Source organism: Trypanosoma brucei, chromosome 10 (assembly GCF_000002445.2).
Source record: "Trypanosoma brucei brucei TREU927 chromosome 10, whole genome shotgun sequence".
In the NCBI taxonomy this organism is placed as follows: Eukaryota; Euglenozoa; class Kinetoplastea; order Trypanosomatida; family Trypanosomatidae; genus Trypanosoma; species Trypanosoma brucei.
Genome location: NC_007283.1, coordinates 83682 through 101494, shown reverse-complemented (window position 1 = coordinate 101494; position 17813 = coordinate 83682). Strand labels below are relative to the sequence as shown.

The 17813-nt window shown below is 44.4% G+C and overlaps 9 protein-coding genes across 9 annotated transcripts, besides 13 other annotated features; all 9 read right to left on the bottom strand.

The window, feature by feature from the left end:
- Positions 1-119: 119 nt before the first annotated feature.
- Tb10.70.7970 (calcineurin B subunit, putative) lies at positions 120-659 on the bottom strand (the record flags this gene model as incomplete). The annotated part of the gene is made up of 1 exon (XM_817204.1): positions 120-659. The coding sequence occupies one exon, from the start codon at positions 657-659 to the stop codon at positions 120-122; it is 540 nt and encodes a 179-aa protein (XP_822297.1).
- A 541-nt stretch (positions 660-1200) lies between these two features.
- On the bottom strand, positions 1201-2112 carry Tb10.70.7980 (hypothetical protein, conserved; the record flags this gene model as incomplete). Its single annotated transcript, XM_817203.1, has 1 exon — positions 1201-2112. One exon carries the CDS (start codon positions 2110-2112, stop codon positions 1201-1203), a length of 912 nt encoding a protein of 303 aa, XP_822296.1.
- A 330-nt stretch (positions 2113-2442) lies between these two features.
- Positions 2443-2493: a sequence feature (AT_rich).
- A 113-nt stretch (positions 2494-2606) lies between these two features.
- Positions 2607-2632: a microsatellite.
- A 111-nt stretch (positions 2633-2743) lies between these two features.
- Positions 2744-2807: a sequence feature (T-rich).
- Positions 2808-3416: 609 nt separating this feature from the next.
- Positions 3417-3447: a microsatellite.
- Positions 3448-3873: 426 nt separating this feature from the next.
- Positions 3874-3913: a microsatellite.
- Positions 3914-4005: 92 nt separating this feature from the next.
- Positions 4006-4036: a microsatellite.
- Positions 4037-4437: 401 nt separating this feature from the next.
- Positions 4438-5976, bottom strand: Tb10.100.0230 (protein kinase, putative; the record flags this gene model as incomplete). The annotated part of the gene is made up of 1 exon (XM_817202.1): positions 4438-5976. One exon carries the CDS (start codon positions 5974-5976, stop codon positions 4438-4440), a length of 1539 nt encoding a protein of 512 aa, XP_822295.1.
- A 435-nt stretch (positions 5977-6411) lies between these two features.
- Positions 6412-6432: a sequence feature (AT_rich).
- An 811-nt stretch (positions 6433-7243) lies between these two features.
- Tb10.100.0220 (mitochondrial structure specific endonuclease I (SSE-1), putative) lies at positions 7244-8131 on the bottom strand (the record flags this gene model as incomplete). Its single annotated transcript, XM_817201.1, has 1 exon — positions 7244-8131. One exon carries the CDS (start codon positions 8129-8131, stop codon positions 7244-7246), a length of 888 nt encoding a protein of 295 aa, XP_822294.1.
- A 293-nt stretch (positions 8132-8424) lies between these two features.
- On the bottom strand, positions 8425-9732 carry Tb10.100.0210 (hypothetical protein, conserved; the record flags this gene model as incomplete). The annotated part of the gene is made up of 1 exon (XM_817200.1): positions 8425-9732. One exon carries the CDS (start codon positions 9730-9732, stop codon positions 8425-8427), a length of 1308 nt encoding a protein of 435 aa, XP_822293.1.
- A 326-nt stretch (positions 9733-10058) lies between these two features.
- Positions 10059-10637, bottom strand: Tb10.100.0200 (hypothetical protein, conserved; the record flags this gene model as incomplete). Its single annotated transcript, XM_817199.1, has 1 exon — positions 10059-10637. The coding sequence occupies one exon, from the start codon at positions 10635-10637 to the stop codon at positions 10059-10061; it is 579 nt and encodes a 192-aa protein (XP_822292.1).
- Positions 10636-10658: a microsatellite.
- A 427-nt stretch (positions 10659-11085) lies between these two features.
- Positions 11086-11119: a microsatellite.
- A 668-nt stretch (positions 11120-11787) lies between these two features.
- Positions 11788-11810: a sequence feature (AT_rich).
- Positions 11811-12505: 695 nt separating this feature from the next.
- Positions 12506-12574: a sequence feature (A-rich).
- Positions 12575-12642: 68 nt separating this feature from the next.
- Positions 12643-12778: a sequence feature (A-rich).
- Positions 12779-13096: 318 nt separating this feature from the next.
- Positions 13097-13117: a sequence feature (AT_rich).
- A 119-nt stretch (positions 13118-13236) lies between these two features.
- On the bottom strand, positions 13237-14994 carry Tb10.100.0190 (pumilio RNA-binding protein; the record flags this gene model as incomplete). Its single annotated transcript, XM_817198.1, has 1 exon — positions 13237-14994. The coding sequence occupies one exon, from the start codon at positions 14992-14994 to the stop codon at positions 13237-13239; it is 1758 nt and encodes a 585-aa protein (XP_822291.1).
- A 586-nt stretch (positions 14995-15580) lies between these two features.
- Tb10.100.0180 (hypothetical protein, conserved) lies at positions 15581-16345 on the bottom strand (the record flags this gene model as incomplete). Its single annotated transcript, XM_817197.1, has 1 exon — positions 15581-16345. One exon carries the CDS (start codon positions 16343-16345, stop codon positions 15581-15583), a length of 765 nt encoding a protein of 254 aa, XP_822290.1.
- A 451-nt stretch (positions 16346-16796) lies between these two features.
- Tb10.100.0170 (proteasome subunit alpha 2) lies at positions 16797-17492 on the bottom strand (the record flags this gene model as incomplete). The annotated part of the gene is made up of 1 exon (XM_817196.1): positions 16797-17492. The coding sequence occupies one exon, from the start codon at positions 17490-17492 to the stop codon at positions 16797-16799; it is 696 nt and encodes a 231-aa protein (XP_822289.1).
- Positions 17493-17813: the final 321 nt, after the last annotated feature.

The following is a 17813-nucleotide window of genomic DNA, read 5'->3' as shown; positions in this document are numbered from 1 at the left end:
GGGGGATAATGGAACCCGCAGGCACAAACACCACATAAACCGCGGCCTTTTACATATGCGTGTAAATTATTTGCATTAGGTTATGTCAGGTTCATGTGATACCACACGCTTCCATTTGTTTAAAACTGCAGAACATGGGCATTATCCAGACTGATGGGAAGTGAAAGCTTCTCAAAATCACTAAACGTGATAAAACCGTCCCGGTTGAAGTCCACCTCAATAAATGTTTTGTCTACTATCTGTTGCAGCTGCACATCTGTTAAGTTCGGGCCTACCATCATTTTGAGAGCCTCCATGAGATCGCTGTTACTGATTTTGCCATCACCGTCGATATCATACATCATATACGTAAAGCGCAGCTTTTCCTGCCTATCGGTCTGTGGGAGAAAAACAGCGAATGCCTTCGCAAAATCAACAAAACTAATGTTTCCATCACCACTACTGCTAACCACAGTAAGCACTCGACTAAGAAGAGGGTTGGACGCCACGGATGCTATTGACTGAAAATCACTCGGGGAAATCAAACCTTTTCCACACCGGTCAAGTGCCGTGAAACGCTCATGCAGTCGAGTGATTTGAGCCTCTGACAGACGCGTATGCTTCCTCAGTTCGCTCACTTCCTCAGCCGAGGGAGCACTCGCAACCGCAGCAACTTCCATCCCGCTCCTCCAGCCACTCTCAATTTTTTTCTCTTTTTTTAAAATACAGTTTTTTTTTCTATATTATGCACATACATGCACCCGTGGGAGAAAAGTGACATGTAATACAACCCCAAAGAATAGAGGAAAAGGGAAAAGTACGAGGTAGAGAAGATACGCCATTGTGGGGATGTTTTTTCCCTTAGTTCAACGAACATCGGCTCGCAAGCACGAGGCTATCACGCAATTGAAATAGAGGGAACTTGAAATTTTATTACCCCACGAGCGGGAGAAGTAAACATTTCACATTACGACATAACACATACATTACAACTGCAAACATTCCCTTGCCAACAGTACCCACTAACGAACAAAGACGACGCCAGAAGGGTAGGATATAAGTGCAAACACAACAAATCCAACAGGAAGCGAGAACACGGCACAGGCATAACTGGCAAGAAACAAAAGGTGAATGAAATGCGAGATATCGCTACACGAGTTCCCCTCCCCTTTCTTTTACCACAAGATATTGATGCACAAGGGCTGCGTAACTTGCAATAACTCACGAAGACACCTTAAGCTTAGAGCCGTCTAAATCGACATTTTCCATCGCGTCATACAAAATGGGGGAACTACACAAAACCGCACGAGTGGCCTCCGGCGTAAGAAGCCGAATATTGTCTACGATGCGGTAATCAATATTTCCCACAATCTCCAGCGTTGAAGCCATCCTTTCCCATTCCCCGCGCAAATGTCCAAAAAGATTCAGTTCTGCAAAAGCGTTGAGCACAGGAGAAGCAAGTGTAGCCTCGGATATGACTCCGGTACCCTCGGGGTCAAATGCACGGAACAATGCTTCCACGTTTCGGTTCAACGTTGGATGAAATGCGTTTTCTACGAGGAACGAAAAAAAACACGATAGAGGTACGCTGTTGTCATCATCCTCACCATCAGATGGAAGCATGGTAAACATGTCTCGAACATAACTATAGTTTACCATTGGTTTTACCAGGCTCGTGCATACATCAAACAGTTCATCTAAACTTAAACGCAGGAGTTTATTTGGGTCGGGCTCCCCTCCATACGTATCCCATTCCTCCCCTTTTCTTTTAGTGAGCGCAGTATAGACATCGTACAGTGGAATACCGCAAAGAAGTCCAACAACAGGATTTGAACAGCAACCACCTCGTCTGGAAAGAGAGAAGGAGCGCAGTGCATTTGCGTGAATGTTGTGACGAGCCTCAAAAGTTGCAATCTGACCTGCAACATCGGGCACCACTCGAGTCCGTTTTCCCTCTTCCTCCAACTGGGTTTTGGCGGTGTGCATGGCGTGGTAGAGCAGAAGGTCAAGTGTGCTTTGAATATTTGGCATCGACTCTTTGGGTTTGGTTTCAGGTACCACAACCTGTTTGCTCCATTTACCCGTGTCAACGTTGAGAACGTAACGCGGTGGTGGCGGCTTCTGACTAAACATAATAAAGTAAGTTGTGTGGCACCACACTCAAATGGCAAATTAGATATGAAACTACACAGTGTAGAGGAATCAAATATTTTGATACTTCCTCCTGTGCCCACCTTTTTCTAATCAGTCTATTTTCCTGCTCTCTACTTTATGCTCTTTTACTTTCTTGAGTGCAGTGTTATGACTAAGTCACAGTTGCGATGGAGGTTACCACTAGCCAAAATAGGCGATAACCTCAAACGAAACAAATTCCTCGAAAGTAACGTTTACAACAATAAGAGAAGAGGAAAAAAAATGGGACAGAAAGAAAATGTGGAAGATGAAACAGGTTAGAAGCGCCGCATTATTTTCATTATCATATATATATAATTTTTATATTATTATTTTTTTTTTGAGTCATTGACACTGTAATATTAAGTCAAACTCGGAGGGGGCCACACGTAACTGCAGCGGTAGTAGTAACAGGGGGTACACGCGACTGCCTTCTATCCGTTGCTTTTCATGAGCAACAATAACAACAATAACAACAACACTGCCACTGCAAGTCCAAGCATAACGACACTTAAAATATCAGCTTACAAAAGGATCAAATGCCCTTACATTTGGGGAAAAGGAAAGCTCAGCAAGCAATCAACAGTTGGGTAAAAGAAGAAAAAAAAAAGAGAAGAAATGAGAAAGAGGGACATTTAAAAAAGGAAAAGAAGAAATCAAGTAATCCAAATCAGCTTGGAAAGGATGGTTAACTGAATTGTTACCAATATTATCATTTGGGGCTCCCCATCATTCCTTCCCGTTCCTATTCCATCACGTCACATCACTCCACCCGTTCCTCCACTTCAATACCGTCACAAATTGTGCAGTTGCGCCATCACCACAGAAGGAGAATAAAGAAAACGAAAGAAAGAGAGAGAAATAAAGAGAGATGTGTATTGCAACCTTCTTGTAGCAAATGCATGCGAAACCAAAAGAGCAGAATCCACCATACCGTCGATATTTCCCGTTTTGTTTTCTTGCTTTTTGTCACCTCCCTCTCCTCTTCGTCACATGTTGAATTATTTCCACCCCTCTTCTCGTTTGATCCCTCTCTGTAAAACAAAACAAAAGCATGGTTGAAAATTCCTTCCATACTGTCATGAGTTCACACAGAAAAGCAAAATATCTCCATCCACCCCTTTACCCAATGGAGAAACTTCCGCGGAACACAAGTTTATAGATAAATACCATGATTATGAAAGGTATACAAGGAGGAAAACAAAAAACAAGTAAAGGGTAAAAGTAAAGAAAAAGACGAGATTTCACATTACATGTTTTCTCAAACACACACACACACACACAAACATATACGCAGATACATATGTATACAAACATTAAATTAATAGAAGGCACGCGAGCAAATGCCGTCAAAACAGGTTTTAGTCACACTCCCAAAACACATCGCAAAAATACATCAAAACCTATTTATTCTCCTCATGACTCCCGCCTCGTTTGACCGGTATTGTCTCACCTCGCCACAAGACGAAAAAAAAAAAAGAGAGAGCGGCGCCAGTGGGCCACACGACTTTTTTGGGGGTGAAGGCTAAAGTGGGTCAAGGACAGAAACACAACACACCACTGAGTCGTTTGCTTGCGCATCAAAAGAAATTAATCAACTGAAAAAAAGGAGGGTAAAACACCCATCCAACACCAGAAAAGAAGAGGGAGAAATACGAAACTTTTCACTTCCTCTCTAACATCAGTTTTAACCCTCTTCACTCCTTTCACATCCTTTCCCCGACACACACACACACACGCACACACACAAACATATACGCACGTCCTCTCTTTTTCCCATCATCAACTACAGAAATGAGTGCACAGGCGGGCAGCAGTTGTAAAAATGTACGGGCGAATGCGTAAAAACATCTCATATATATATATATATATTTATATTTATATACGGAGAGAGGCACCAACAGAATGAGGAAGCAAGTGCAAGTGTGCACACATGTCTTTCCTCATATGTTTCTCTCATTTCATGACGTTTCAGACTACCAATAACAATTTCCTTTCATGACTTCAACACAAACACAAACACTCAAAACGAAACAAAACAAAAATCAACACAAGGGTAAAAGATAAAAAATGAGAATTTTTCGTTGTTGCTGCTGTTCTGCATCAAGCGATTCAGACGCATCGACTCACAAATACAGATGTCGACAACACTAAAAAGGGGGTGAAGGACAAAAGATCAATATGTAAATCCAGAGGAAAATGAAACGAAAAGGATAGAGAGAGAGAGAGCATTGCGCTATTCTATGGAATTTATTAGGCACCCAAACCACCTCAACTGATTGTGACTCAAATAGACGTGTCTTTGATGCCATTTGTATCGGCAACCTGCTTCTTCAAAGGTGGGGGTTTACTGTATGCACTTCCATAATCGTTGTGGATAAAGGGATGTTTCAGAAGCTCTTCCGCCGTAGGGCGCTGACGGTGGTCTAAAGTGAGGCACGAGCGTACGAAGTCAACATATAAGGGATCATCGTAGCCAAAAAGTTCCGGCAGCGGCGTACCTTGAACAGGGTAATGGAATATAAGATCCATATTTTCGCAATACTCGTAAAACGCACCAAACTTGGTAACGTAATGATGAGTGTTCCGACCTTCGTGTAGAAGCTTCGACGGCAACTCGTTGCAAACGCTACAAATAGACGCCAACATCTGCGGAATCGAGTTATTTTCGAATAACACATTACCCGTCGCCAGTTCAGCAAGAATGGCACCCAAAGACCAAATATCAATGCCGCTATCGTACTTACAACCAAGAATCACCTCTGGTGCCCGGTAGCAACGGGACTGCACGTAGGAACTGAGGTTATCGGTCAAAAAGCAACTGCTCCCAAAATCAATTATTTTCACTGCACACCGACTGTACGACTGGATAAGAATATTCTCTGGTTTGAGGTCGGAGTGTATCAGACCAAGACTATGCAAGAATCGCAACCCCGTAAGAACCTGTCTTGCGGTGGCCTGAAGCCGGGGTAGTGTAAAGTACAGTTCCGTCTCTTCGTCACGATTGTACTTGCTAAACCGATACAAGTTATCGCGGAGAAGCTCTGTAACTATACACATGTGTTCCTTGTAGTAGAAGAAATCATACATTTTGACTACACAATTCTCCTCTGTATCACCCGAAGAATTGATCAACTTGAGCAACTTGATTTCGTCTATACTCTGATCAAAGAAGTCCTTAGAGTTCCGTATGATTTTAAGGCACACTTCGCGATCCTCATGTAAGTCCATACAGCGCACAGTGCGGGAAAAGGCAGCGGAGTCGAGGTATTGGAGCATTTGATACCGACCAGCAACTATGGAGTCAACCGAAATCGGTAGTTCCTTCTCTTCCTCAAACCCCGTCTTACCGCTTTCATACCACACTCGTAAATCAAAGTGCTCCAGCGGTAGATTAGATGGTGGTGGTTCCTTAAAGTACGGGTTTGTACAAACCAAAGTGACAGCGTCATTCTGCCTTGCCATCTCATAGGCTTCCAACGAAATACCAGCTCCTGTAGTGAAGGCGGGGGAGAGAAACTCATGACCAACAGGTTGCCACAAATCATCTTCTATACCAACTGCCGACACCACACGATGCTTCACGCGTAGCACACGAGCGGCTGTTACGGATGGCGTAGAGCCTGCACTTGAAACCCTCTGAGACTTTTCTTTATCCTGTTCCGACATCCTTTCCTCGTTGGTGGTAATCTCCTTTTGCTGTTTTACGAGTTCATCCCATTGTTCCGAAAAAAGGTCCAAAGATTTCGATAGCCCGAGGTTTCGCAAGAAGGCACGGAACTCTTTTGCCTTTTCGAAGTCAGAGGGCGACAAGACGGAAATCATAGTGTGCAAATAATTACCTTTGCCCCTATCGCCTCTTCTTCCAATGGGTTTACTTTCGGGTTTCTCCCCTTTTGTGTATTTGCTCGCTTATTCTATCTCTTAAGTTGCTCTATTCAAAAAAAAAAAAAGATTTCAATAAGTCGATTATCAATACTTCAATCCTTCCTCTCACTCTTTCGTAAATGGCTTAGTTGATTTTGTTCGTCTTGAACTCAATATGTCCCCAAGTTCACACACACCAAGGAGGAACTTACCGCTGTTGGAACCCTCTTCCTACTTGACGAATAAATTCTACAAATATATTTAGTCCTTCTTTATTTGTTTCTATATTTCTACGGCTGTGCCCCGGTGGAGTGCGCAAAGTGGTTCAACAAGATCCGAAAAGTGATGGAATGGAGATAGAAACACAAAGAATGGAAGGGGGAAACACTCCTGTTTTTTTTTTTTAAAAAAAAAGGCATGGTCACAATGACAACAAAAAGAAGAGGAATGGTCATGTTTAGGAACGCATGCTCAACATTCGTGGAGCTGAAAGAAAAAAAACACAAAAGTGAGAAGTACAATAGATATGACACACGCACTTTCTCCCTTGAGAAGCCAAGAATATCGGAAAGAAATGGAGGAGGGCAAAGCAGTATTAAAAAAAAACAAAAAGGCACAAGAATCCCCTCCGCCATGAACTAAAGACGATGAGATACACGTCCCTTACCAAATACCGCTACATTTTATAATTAGTGCATTGAGTATTCGACACATCGAGATGCTTCCTTTTAGTTCCTCTTCTCGCAGTCAAAAGGTGAGTGCGGCCACTGTTGCTTGTCAAAACGCACCAACTTCGGCTGCCTACCGCAACCGCATTTGGGACCACCATTTTCAAAGCTACATTCCCAATCCAGACCACACTTCATTCCCCCCCCCTCCCCCAAAACGCTACATTTCGCACTAAATCTCCTTCTCTATTTCAACCCCACTGCACGGCGGGACGGCGTGTTTCTATGGAACAAATTAAAAGGGGTCCTCGTACGTGAACAGTTAAAAGTCCACCACCACCCCCGTCAACGCAACGGTAAGCATCAACTCTCCAAATGGGAGCACCGCTGCACTGTTGTGAGATGCATCCACGTCACAACGCGGAATGCCAAAAAGCCAAACTCAGCGACATCGGCAAGGGGGAAATGGGTGAGAACGAAATACAACAAACAATGTATATGGAAGGATGACAGAGAGTGACAACCGACAACATGTGAGCTGATAAACCTCGATACTTTTATAGCTTCAGGAAGAATTCACACACCCTAAGTACACTAGGACAGTCACGCAGCTCTACAAGTTTCCGTGAAAGTTCGGCACCCTCGACACCAGCCCTCAGTAAATCACCAACAACCCCACCTTGCTTCTTAGTGCCTTTGGTGAGCACTCCCTCCAAGTCACCGTACTTTTTTAGCAGCTGCAGTGCTCGGGTTTTCCCAATTCCCTTCACACCAGGAATATTGTCAGAAGGGTCACCCGCTAAGCATTTGTAATCCCGTACGAGCTTTGGGTGAACGCCGAGACGCTCAATTACACCCTTTTCAGATATGAGATGCTTCGTACGAATGTCGTAGTAATAACACCTACTCGCCTCATCGATAAGCTGGTACAGGTCATGGTCATGCGACATTATGACAGTGGGAATTCTAATTCGTTGGGTATGTTGTGCTAAGGTGGAAATCATATCGTCGGCTTCGGCATTCACATTCTTGAGCTTCGAGTCAAAGTGAGGTACAATTAAAAGCGTATTCTTCGGCTCACCCAGAAACACCTTCGTGGCGACCTTTTGTATGACTCCAAGCTCTTCCCCTACTTCTCGTCCCTCACGATTTAACTTGTACTTTGGGTAAATCTCTCGACGGCCGCCATCACCTTGATCGAAACATATAATTAGCTTGTTATGTTTGGGTGTATGCGTGTACTCCACCTGCGGCGAGAGAAGGTGCTGCATCAAGTGACTGGGATCAAAGCTATGCGCTATAGCAATTGTGTGCCGCGCATTTGTTATGGCAAAGCGCTTCACATCAACGGGGTTATTTCTATTAGTGTACAACCAACGGTAATACCAACGGTGAATCAACGCTGGGCCATCAATAAGTACCACAGCTCGTTCCCGTACCGACATCGCACCCGCACCTAACCTCGTTGTTAAAGAAGCAAGCAAAAGGAGATTACAAAAGAAAAGGAAAGAGCAAACGAGAAACTAGAGCGGCAGCAACCGACAAAGCAAGCGCAACCCACACAAAAGGATGATTAGAATAACCTTACACACCCCCAGACAAATTGACCCACGATGCACAAGTACCGCAACAAGGGTGGAATAATATTTACGAGTCGCCTGCACACGCGCAACGCGACTGCAGTGCCTCACATCGTTTCGCGCGATAGCTGATCATAAAGCAACATCTGCAAAAACTCTTAATGTGACATTGTTTCTACACCCACTGACCCAGGAGGATAAAGCCCTCGGGAGATGTAGACTTGTAGCCGTTCTGTCAATTCAGGTGGAAGGACCCCAGAAGCAACAAGACGAGTGGCCGCGTCGAGTTGCAAACCACGAATGTTAACCAAATGCTCTTGACGTGAAGAGCAGAGGTAAGAAGCACACAGTGGAAAGATAATAAACACCAACGACTCACGTGAAAGACACTTAACAATAAACTCCCACAACCTCTCTCGAGTGGTATCGTCCTGGCTGACTCGTAACTGCCACGCCGCAGTGAGAATCTGTCGAGTAAAAAATGTATCAGGTACGAAAAGAGACTGCACAACAACACTCATAAAGCTCAGCGCACCAGCGCACAGTTTCTTCGCACCGAGTGCATGCAGCAGGTCTTCCTCCTTAACAAAAGATTGTACAGCTCCCCATCCCGTTTGTGTAGTGCTTGCCGCGCCGAGAAGATCGTAAATTGCATCGCGAGTGTCCGGATCGCAGCGGTCCAACTGAGCAGCAACGGCAGTTCCCCACAACTCAGCATACTTCCCGGCGTTTTCCTCGTGCTTGTTGAGGGTTATTGCGCACGCACGACACACAAACGGGAACAAAAAACCGTTTATGCCATTCGTGAGCTCATGGTAGATCCTACCGAGTAACTGTGTCGATAACTCCGTGTGACGACTTACAATGCCGCTCACTATAAGGTAATTCGCAACGAGTAGGGGGTCACTCTCGAACGCTTCGAGCGTGGCGTTGACAATGAAAGACGGTAAATCAGTGTGAGCAGCAAGGAACTCACAAACCCTCAAATTATCCTCCGACTCGGGGGAATTTTCATCAAACAACCTCAATATTTTCTCGCTCCTCAAGGATGCACAGAACAGTTCGCCTACAGCTGGAGCCATCCGCTCGGGCAAAACGGCCAGTGCACCGATAAGCGCGGGACGTAAGCAACCCGCCCTCATGACATCTTCATGCCCTACTCCAGCTAAAAGAAAACGCAGAACAATGTGGGACTCGTCCAGAATAAGAAACTCACTCGCAATTGACGCTTGGCAACCGGAACCAAGCAATTGGTTGAAGCTTTCCCCCAGAGATGCGTACACTTCAGGGCACCCAACCTCCTCCGCTTCATTAAGGAGTGCTGCTGCTGCATCCTGTTGCCCTCCTCGCCACAGTTCGAGTAAATCCCTCGGTGACATCAAACGCGCCAGCGCCTGTCGAGCTCTCATCACCTCCACGACATCCGCAGAGAAAAGTTCAGAGGCCCATTGACGGGCCTTTTCCATTTCTTCGAAAACTGCTTCCGCACCTGCTGGGAAAGTTTGGGGAAGAAAAAGATAACACTTCACAGCCTACGAAGGGAACGGGTTGGGGAGGGGGTCGAAAGATGTTCGTGTCAAACAAGTTTGACAACAATAGTAATAGCAGTGACTATTCCATCTATGCATTCTACATAAGCAAATGTTAAATGTGAAATACAGGTGAATTATGCGTGTACGTATGAGACGCCACACACTTCCATTTTTGTCTTGGGTTCGCCTCGTTTACCACATGTGAAGGCGGAAGCAACGAAAAGAAGAAATATCTAACACGTGGGGATTTTGTGACGCGCCTATGCAACCGCAGGTCTCTGACAACCACAAAATGGCCCATGAAGGTAAGTCCTTAAGCGCTGGCATCGGCTACTGCAGTACCACTCACGTCCACAAGCCGGGCATGACCAACACTGCGTGAAAATAAGACAGTAATCGCATATCCTTTCCTCCGTTACAGCCACCGCCTGCTTTCTATCATCGGTTTTCATGCGATCATTAACTTGTGAATCTAATGATTTTTTCGGCACCTCATCGGAATTCCTAGACATATGAGCTTCAATAGCCCTAATGCGGGCTTCGCATGCGCTGATTTGGAGCATCAGTTCATGTTGACGCTTCTCATTCATTTCTAACCTCGACACGATGCTACTGATTTTGTCACATTCAGACGCCGTGGGATCGGCAGGGTCCATCCCATAAGCCCAAACTGATCGAAAGGAGGATGTGCCGACAAAAAAAAAGTAAATTATATAAAGAAATTTGAAGGAAAGCGCCAACGCAGTGAAGGAGAAACAGAACACAGTAAAGAACAGGAGCAACATCTGCACATACGTATATATAAATATATACAGAGCAATGCAGAAACACGTAGACATATATATATATATATATATATACGAACCACACCCGGTGAGGTGTGATGAATACAACGGCAATAAGAACAAAATAAACAAAAAAGGAGGAATTTAAAAGCATATTGTATCGGTTGCCGTTGTGACTGTGGCAGCAGCACAGAAACAAAAAAAAAAGTGAGGAGAACGAACTGAGTGAGACAACGAGAAAAACCTCCTTTCTTTTTTCCACTTTCCTCCAGTCGTCCCTTCAGAGTCGAGGTCGCTTGTTGCCACGCAGCGCAGTGTGTAAGTCAAGGGGAAGGGAAGCGAGTGCCATGCGTGCCTGAGTTTCGGTAATTATTTTTTTTTTTACACCACATGTGATTGAAAAGGGAGGGCCCACGAAGGCAAAATGAAATCAATAGTTCAGTACAAAAGTAAAAGAAGAGGGGGCTCAGAGGGGCTCTACGCACCCACACAATCCGTCAGCATATATATATATATATATATATATATATATATATCAACGTATATGCGTATCTGTGTTCTCCTAGCCATATAAAGATATCACTTACAGGAGTTTTTTTAAAAAAAAGGAAGAAAGCGTGCTTGTGTGTAAAGAAATACCAAAGCAATGAGAGGTTACTCAAGTGAGAAAACGAATGAAAAGGAAATTGAGCACAAAGACTCGCTGAGAACCGCATTCGAAGATGTTTGGTCCATACGCGTGAAACAAGCAACTATACAGAATAGCAACTTACTTTGTTTTCCTTTCCTTTGCATATATTTCACGTCACTTTCCCCCCTTTTCCCTCCCCTGTGGTTGCGTTTTCATATGATACAACCCAAAAGAAGATAAAAGAAAAAAAAAGATGATTCGTTCATTTAGCACACTTCTCCTTCCCGTTGATACCACTAGACAAAATCGCCCCCCCCCTCGCCTTTCATCCCTGTGTGTTCTATACGGGGGAAAACAACACAAATATAAAAATTGGTATAACATCCCCACCACCATATTCCCACCTTTCACATCCACTTCTTTTTTTGTTGTTTACTGCTGCTTCCATCAAATGGTTGCTGACCCTACAAAAGTAATGTTCAAAAGGCATCACACGCATATGCTCTCTCATGTGACATGGTAAACTTTTCACCGTTTCCCCCTCCTTTTATTGTGATTCTTACGATTTCCCCCTTTATATATAAATATATATATATGTGTGTATGCTTTTTTTTTGATTTTTGATTCCTCACTTTCGCATCGTCCGACATTTCACTCCATTTTTACAATTTTCAATAATAATAATAATAACAAACCCAACATCTCACCTTCAACCCGCAAGGCGGCAACGTGCAGCGGCATGGGGGAAAAGCGAAGGGAACGGGAAAAGACCGGGTGGCAGAAGGAATATACGAGGAGAAAATGGAAACTTGCATTTAAAAAAAAACAACAAACGAGTACTACAACGCGTAATAGACAACCAATTACCGTCAAAACTTTACAAAAACACGCAGGGTTACGGCGATGGGAGGTGAAATGGTACAAACTATGAAGATAAACCCCCTCAAAAGGAAATTAAAACGACCACTGCAATCGTTTTAATACTTGAAGTTCAAATACACAGGCACACACACACACACATCTCCCGAAACATAAGGCCCTCACTTTTTCCCCACCTTCATTTCCGTGTCACCCATCACTTTGAGAAACGATGCTCAATTTTTTTTTTCTCGCAAAAACCACGCACACGTATGACATCTTCTACCTTTTGATTCGTACCTTTTACTCACCACTGGCTTAATGGCAAAGCAGAGCGACTGCACAAACCTCCTTCGACGTATTTAAAAGGAAAGACAGAATCCAAAGATGATAAGTCACGCTTCTTCCTTTCACATTTGATTATACAGGCATGTTTTCTTTTTTCTTTCTTTTCTTTTTTTTCGTTTCCGTTTGTTTGCTTCATTAACTTTTTTTTATCTTTGGGGAAGGGGGGGGGAGTCGTGGAAACACTTGTGGTAACCCCGTTCACCAGGGGGGCAGTTCACACCATTTTTTTATTTTTTATTTTTTACTTCCTTTCGGAGATCCACTTCCGTTCCTTACGTTTCTCTGTTTTTTTTAATTTTATACTATCATTTTTTATGCATGTTTTTTTTTCTTTGTTCCTTTCTCTCTTTTTTTTTTTCATTGCAGCGTTAACTGTTTCCGCTCCTAACTTCATTTATATAGTGATACATATATGAATGCACGCTAGCGCAAACATATGTGCGACAACTCACATTAGTCTTCCTTGTCTTTTCTTTTACTTCTCCGGTGCGTTTGAAATAATAGTTGTTGTCATTTGTCCTTTCACCTTCTTTCTTTGAATCCCTTGCATCACACCACTTCTCCTCTCTTCACTCATTCCCTTTTATGTATCCTTTCACACTTTTTTGTTGATGCTGTTACTATTCTCGATTTCCTACTAGATTTTTTTTTGCTCTTTTTCTTCCCCTTTTGGGCCTTTTTTTTTAATTTATTATTTCCTTCGCTTCTCCTTTAAAAAAAAAAATTTATCATACACAATATACAACTTCACGAAGAGAATAAAAAAAAATGGGGGAGTGATTACCCACCACCACTAAAACACTTGGCCATGGGAGTTCAGCCGGAGAGCGGTTGGTTTTGAGGCGCACGAATATCAGAACTGTGGCAAGAGGGCGAATGTTCACTTCCCGCTTCCTGCATTTCCAACAGTCGGCCCATTTCAACACCAACTGCAGGCACGTGACCATTCGCATTCTTCAACATGGCGCTCTCAATTTTTCCCTCAAGCTTCTTTGCATAAGGCGTATTCCTAATTGATGGCATCAGAGGCCGAATGACAGAAACAAGCGCTTCCGCTTGTCCTGCCGTGCATATAGTCAATGCTGTTTGAAGTACGTAGTTGCCGAAATCATCCTGAATTAATCGAGCTGCAACCTCCGGTGTACACATAGTATCCACGTACATTTCCTGCACGAGTGGTGACACTCGGCATAAAACCTTCTCCATGACGTTGGAGCTAAATTTGTTCATGCATAATTGGACTAAATGAGGCAGAAATGCGATTGCAATCGTGTCAATGGTTTTGCTATCACCCGCGGAAATCACGTACTGGAGAACATAATTTCCATACGGATCCTCAGCAATTTGCAAACAGCACTCCAAAATATGTCTCACTAGGGTGGACCGCTGAGCAGGGGAAGCATACTCGAGGCAACGTTGCAGCACACAGCAACCCTGCTTATTCTTTGCAATGGTAATGCAGTCCACAGCAACGGCAGCGTAAACGAACTCTTTATCATCCGGTTCAAACAGCTGAAGAACCTTTTGAATAGCGTGATTACCATTCGCATCCTTCACAAGACGCACAACATCTTTGGATAGCGCTTCACGAATGATCACTAACTCCTCACGTGAGGAAATAGTTTCGATCATCTTTTGCACGCTGAAGGTACCGTGCGGCGTAAGCGCTATGGCAGCAATTTTCGGGGCCGCAACACATGCGACGCTGTACCTTACATCTTTAGGCATAATATCAAACAGCTTTTGAACCAAGAAGTTGGCATATTGATCTGTCATCAATTCAGCGACGTGTGGAACAATTTCGCTCATTATCGTCCGAGGAATCTCACAATCTGCCTCCGGATCGCACAGCAAGCGCTGAAGGAAGCGACAACCATGTTGATCCTTTGCCAGCTCGTAAACGTTTCCCCTTAAATTCTCGACACTTACAGTACTGTTGCCACTACCACCAGTGGTAAAGGGGCGCATGGCGTTGTGGGAGTGGTATGAATTAACATGATGGCCACTCCATTCCACATATTGAGATGTGGTACGATCCTTATCCCTCCCGGGTGTGTCATCAATAGGCATCATTAAATGGGGGCTGCGGCGCTCTGAAGGTCCTGTGAAAGGCAACCCGCCACGTTTCCCTCCGGTTGGCGTCTCAACAAAAGTAATGGCAGCCGCCAAATTGTTAGACGACGGCTCAAAAGGCGGCGCATCGACGCGCATGACACTGACATTAGCAGCTTGGGAACGTGGGAAAAAACGTCCCGCCGCAGCAGGACTTCCAGGAGTTCGTTGTGGTGGAAGTAAAGTTGCTGTTGGGCAACGGTCATTTGGTGGGGTGCCCGTCAATGGTGTCGTGGAGGCATTAACAAACACCTGTGAACTTTTCGTGTACACTCCAATAGGTTTGAACGCCGCGTCCTCAGTTCCACTGAGCGGACTTAACTCCAAACCTGAAAAACTGAGTTCAGTGTTCTTGTACTCGTCCTCCTGCACAGTCCACATCCTATATACCCAAAATGATACCTTAAGTGCAAACAAAACAAATAAAAACAATGATAATGATCCTTGGGAACTGGAACACATGCACAGGCATGTGTGTCGGAGGGGGGGGCGAGTGTGTACGCGCACTAACAATGCGGCACAATGAAGGATCCACGGAAACAGTGAAAAAAAACAAAAAATGACCGTCCTAACCCGCGAAAATGCTTAACTGTAACGCTGAGGAGAGGCAGATGACTGGTCCCGCATTACGGGCACAACGTTACTGTAGATAGAAGGAAGCAAATTTAAAGTGATTACACCCTTATCTCGCCGGTTGCGTACGCCATTTTTACAAAAACGCATTTTCTCTTTTGTTTTCCTACTCTTACTGGCGCGTCCATCACAACAATGTCATCACCTTGCGGACGATTTCATTGAGTAAACAGCAACTTTCTGCCATAAAGCAACTGTCATACGGTGAAGCGTTTTGAACGTAGATCGTCGCCATTGCTGAGCTGCCAACAAAAAGTACGGGAACCCTATCATTCGAATAGTAGATGATGCAAGGTCTCTTGAGCTTTATCCAAATACGTATTACACATTCCAATATTATCGCTTTTCTTGCACTACTGCTACTTCCGCTAACCACTCCGGAATCTTTATATTCTCCCCTTCATTGGTTTGCATTTTAAGCTTTGTCTTTGGTATCGGAAGAAGAAGCTTCAGCCAATCCACTGTTGTCGCTTTCCGCTTGCACGGTCCGCAAAAGTTCCACTGCTTCCATGAAAAATGGTTGTGTACACACGGTGGAAGGGGACTTTCCTTCCACCAAAGTGTCTGAAGACGCCAACTGGGAGTCAATAGCCTCATATGAGCAGTTCCTCTTGTAGCAAAGACCATAGGCGTAAGCACAAAGTGACGTTGAGGTTGTTACAAAATAGCAAATAGGCTCCATGACACTCCAACCATAAACACTAAACGTCAAGTAAGCTAAAATTGACATTTGGGCACTACTGAGGAGGGAAACAATGGCCCAGAAGAAGCGGCGGCGCTCCATGTCACTTCTCAAAGTTACTTCAGAGTCCTTGGGTTGTCCAGAAGAGCAATTTCGTGAGGTTACAGGTGCCCTCCGCGCAACATTAGGAAGTTCTAATCGCACATGAACAGCGTCAACAACATCAGCTGGATTGATGTACACGTAATCTTGCACTACTATTACTTGCCTTGCGTTATGAAGCGCCTGAAGGAATTTTATGCCTTCGCTTTTAGACATTCGCTCACACAACGGTGTGTACGGGTTGGAGGTGCACAGTTCAATAAATGCTTCTTTCCTCAGCACTCTCTTGTGACTGCAGTCCAAAGCACATCTAACCCACTGTTGTTTCTTCAGGAGCCGTAACGGCATATCCACTGGCTTTTGAACACCTGCGACCCTGGCTACTACGTGCTCCATTGTATTATTCTTACACGTGTGAGTGTGTTTTAGCAACCTCAGATAAAAAAGAAACTAAAAGTACTAGTTCAATTTTTTTAAAAAAAAGGGGGGAAAACAGATGTGAAGAGATAGACGAATAATCGAGGCCCACCCGCCGGAAAAAAAAAACACGGAGAACGTGCGAAGCAAGTGCACAACTACACATGTTCAGTTGAACCACACACGCACACACCTTTTCGGGCAGGCGTATAGAATGGTGCCCAATAATAGTGGGACACAATCCAGAAGGGCAGTTGAAACCATCACGCACCCACCATTTACTACCCTGCACTCTTTAGTGGCCCCTCTTTTTTCCTCTCAAATTGCGTCAATGTCTCATTCGTTGCTTTTCCGCCGCGGGTTGCCTACAAAGGAAAAAAATAAGGAAGCACCCTACTCGCAATCACAGCGGAGAAAACATTCTACCACATTAGATTTGGTCCAGGTAATCCTTCAACTGCTCTACCGTAAGCAGTTCAAAGCGACCTTCAACCACCCGACCCACTTGCGTGTTTTCAGCTGTCATTCTCCCATCAAACCCCTCCTTCAGTGTCAAAAGCGCAGTGTGTACGGCGTCTTCAATTTCCATTTCATTGGTGTACCGTTTCTCGAGGAATGTTCTCGCATCGGGGCTGCCTTTGCCGATAGATGTCGCCTTCCACGTCCAGAAGGTTCCACTGGGGTCCAGTTGATAAAGGTGATTTCCACGAGAATCCGCCCCGGCAACGAGAAGAGAACACCCAAACGGACGGACACCGCCGGATTGCGTGAATTCTTGAAATAAGAAACTGATTTGACGAACCAGTTGACTAATAGGCATTGGCTCATGATATGTCAGGCGGTAGCGCTGGCATGCGCGTCGGGCAGCATCAACAAGCACGCGGCAATCAGGACCAATCCCACTATACGTACAGCCAACATGATCATCCAAAGCAAACACTTTATGAAGTGTTAAGGAGTCAGCGAGGGGTGATGTTGTTTTCTTTTCTGCTGCAATGACAACACCATCAGTTGCCTTGACACCTAAGGCTGTTGTCCCTTTGGAGGCGGCCGTCGTTGCATACTCAATCTGCACAAGTCTTCCGGAAGGACTGAATGTTGTAAGACCGTACGAAGACTCAGACATTGGTCGGCGCAGGCGAGTATTACAAAGCACAAGCAAACAAAAAAAGATGAAACTTTCTTCTTTCATAAATGGGATAGGAGGAAGAATCAACAGAAAAAGCATAAAAGATGATGAAGGGAAAGCAATCAAAAAGTCTATAAAACCAAGCGGTTAGGCAATAATCCGCAAATGGCAAAAAAAAACTCCCTCAGTATGATTAGCCATAGAAAAATAAGAAATAGGAACAGGAATAGTAACTTTTCCAATTCCACAAACACTTCCGCTACCCAGGACAACCCCTTGAAAACGCAACCCATACTAAATAAGCTAAAGAAATACATG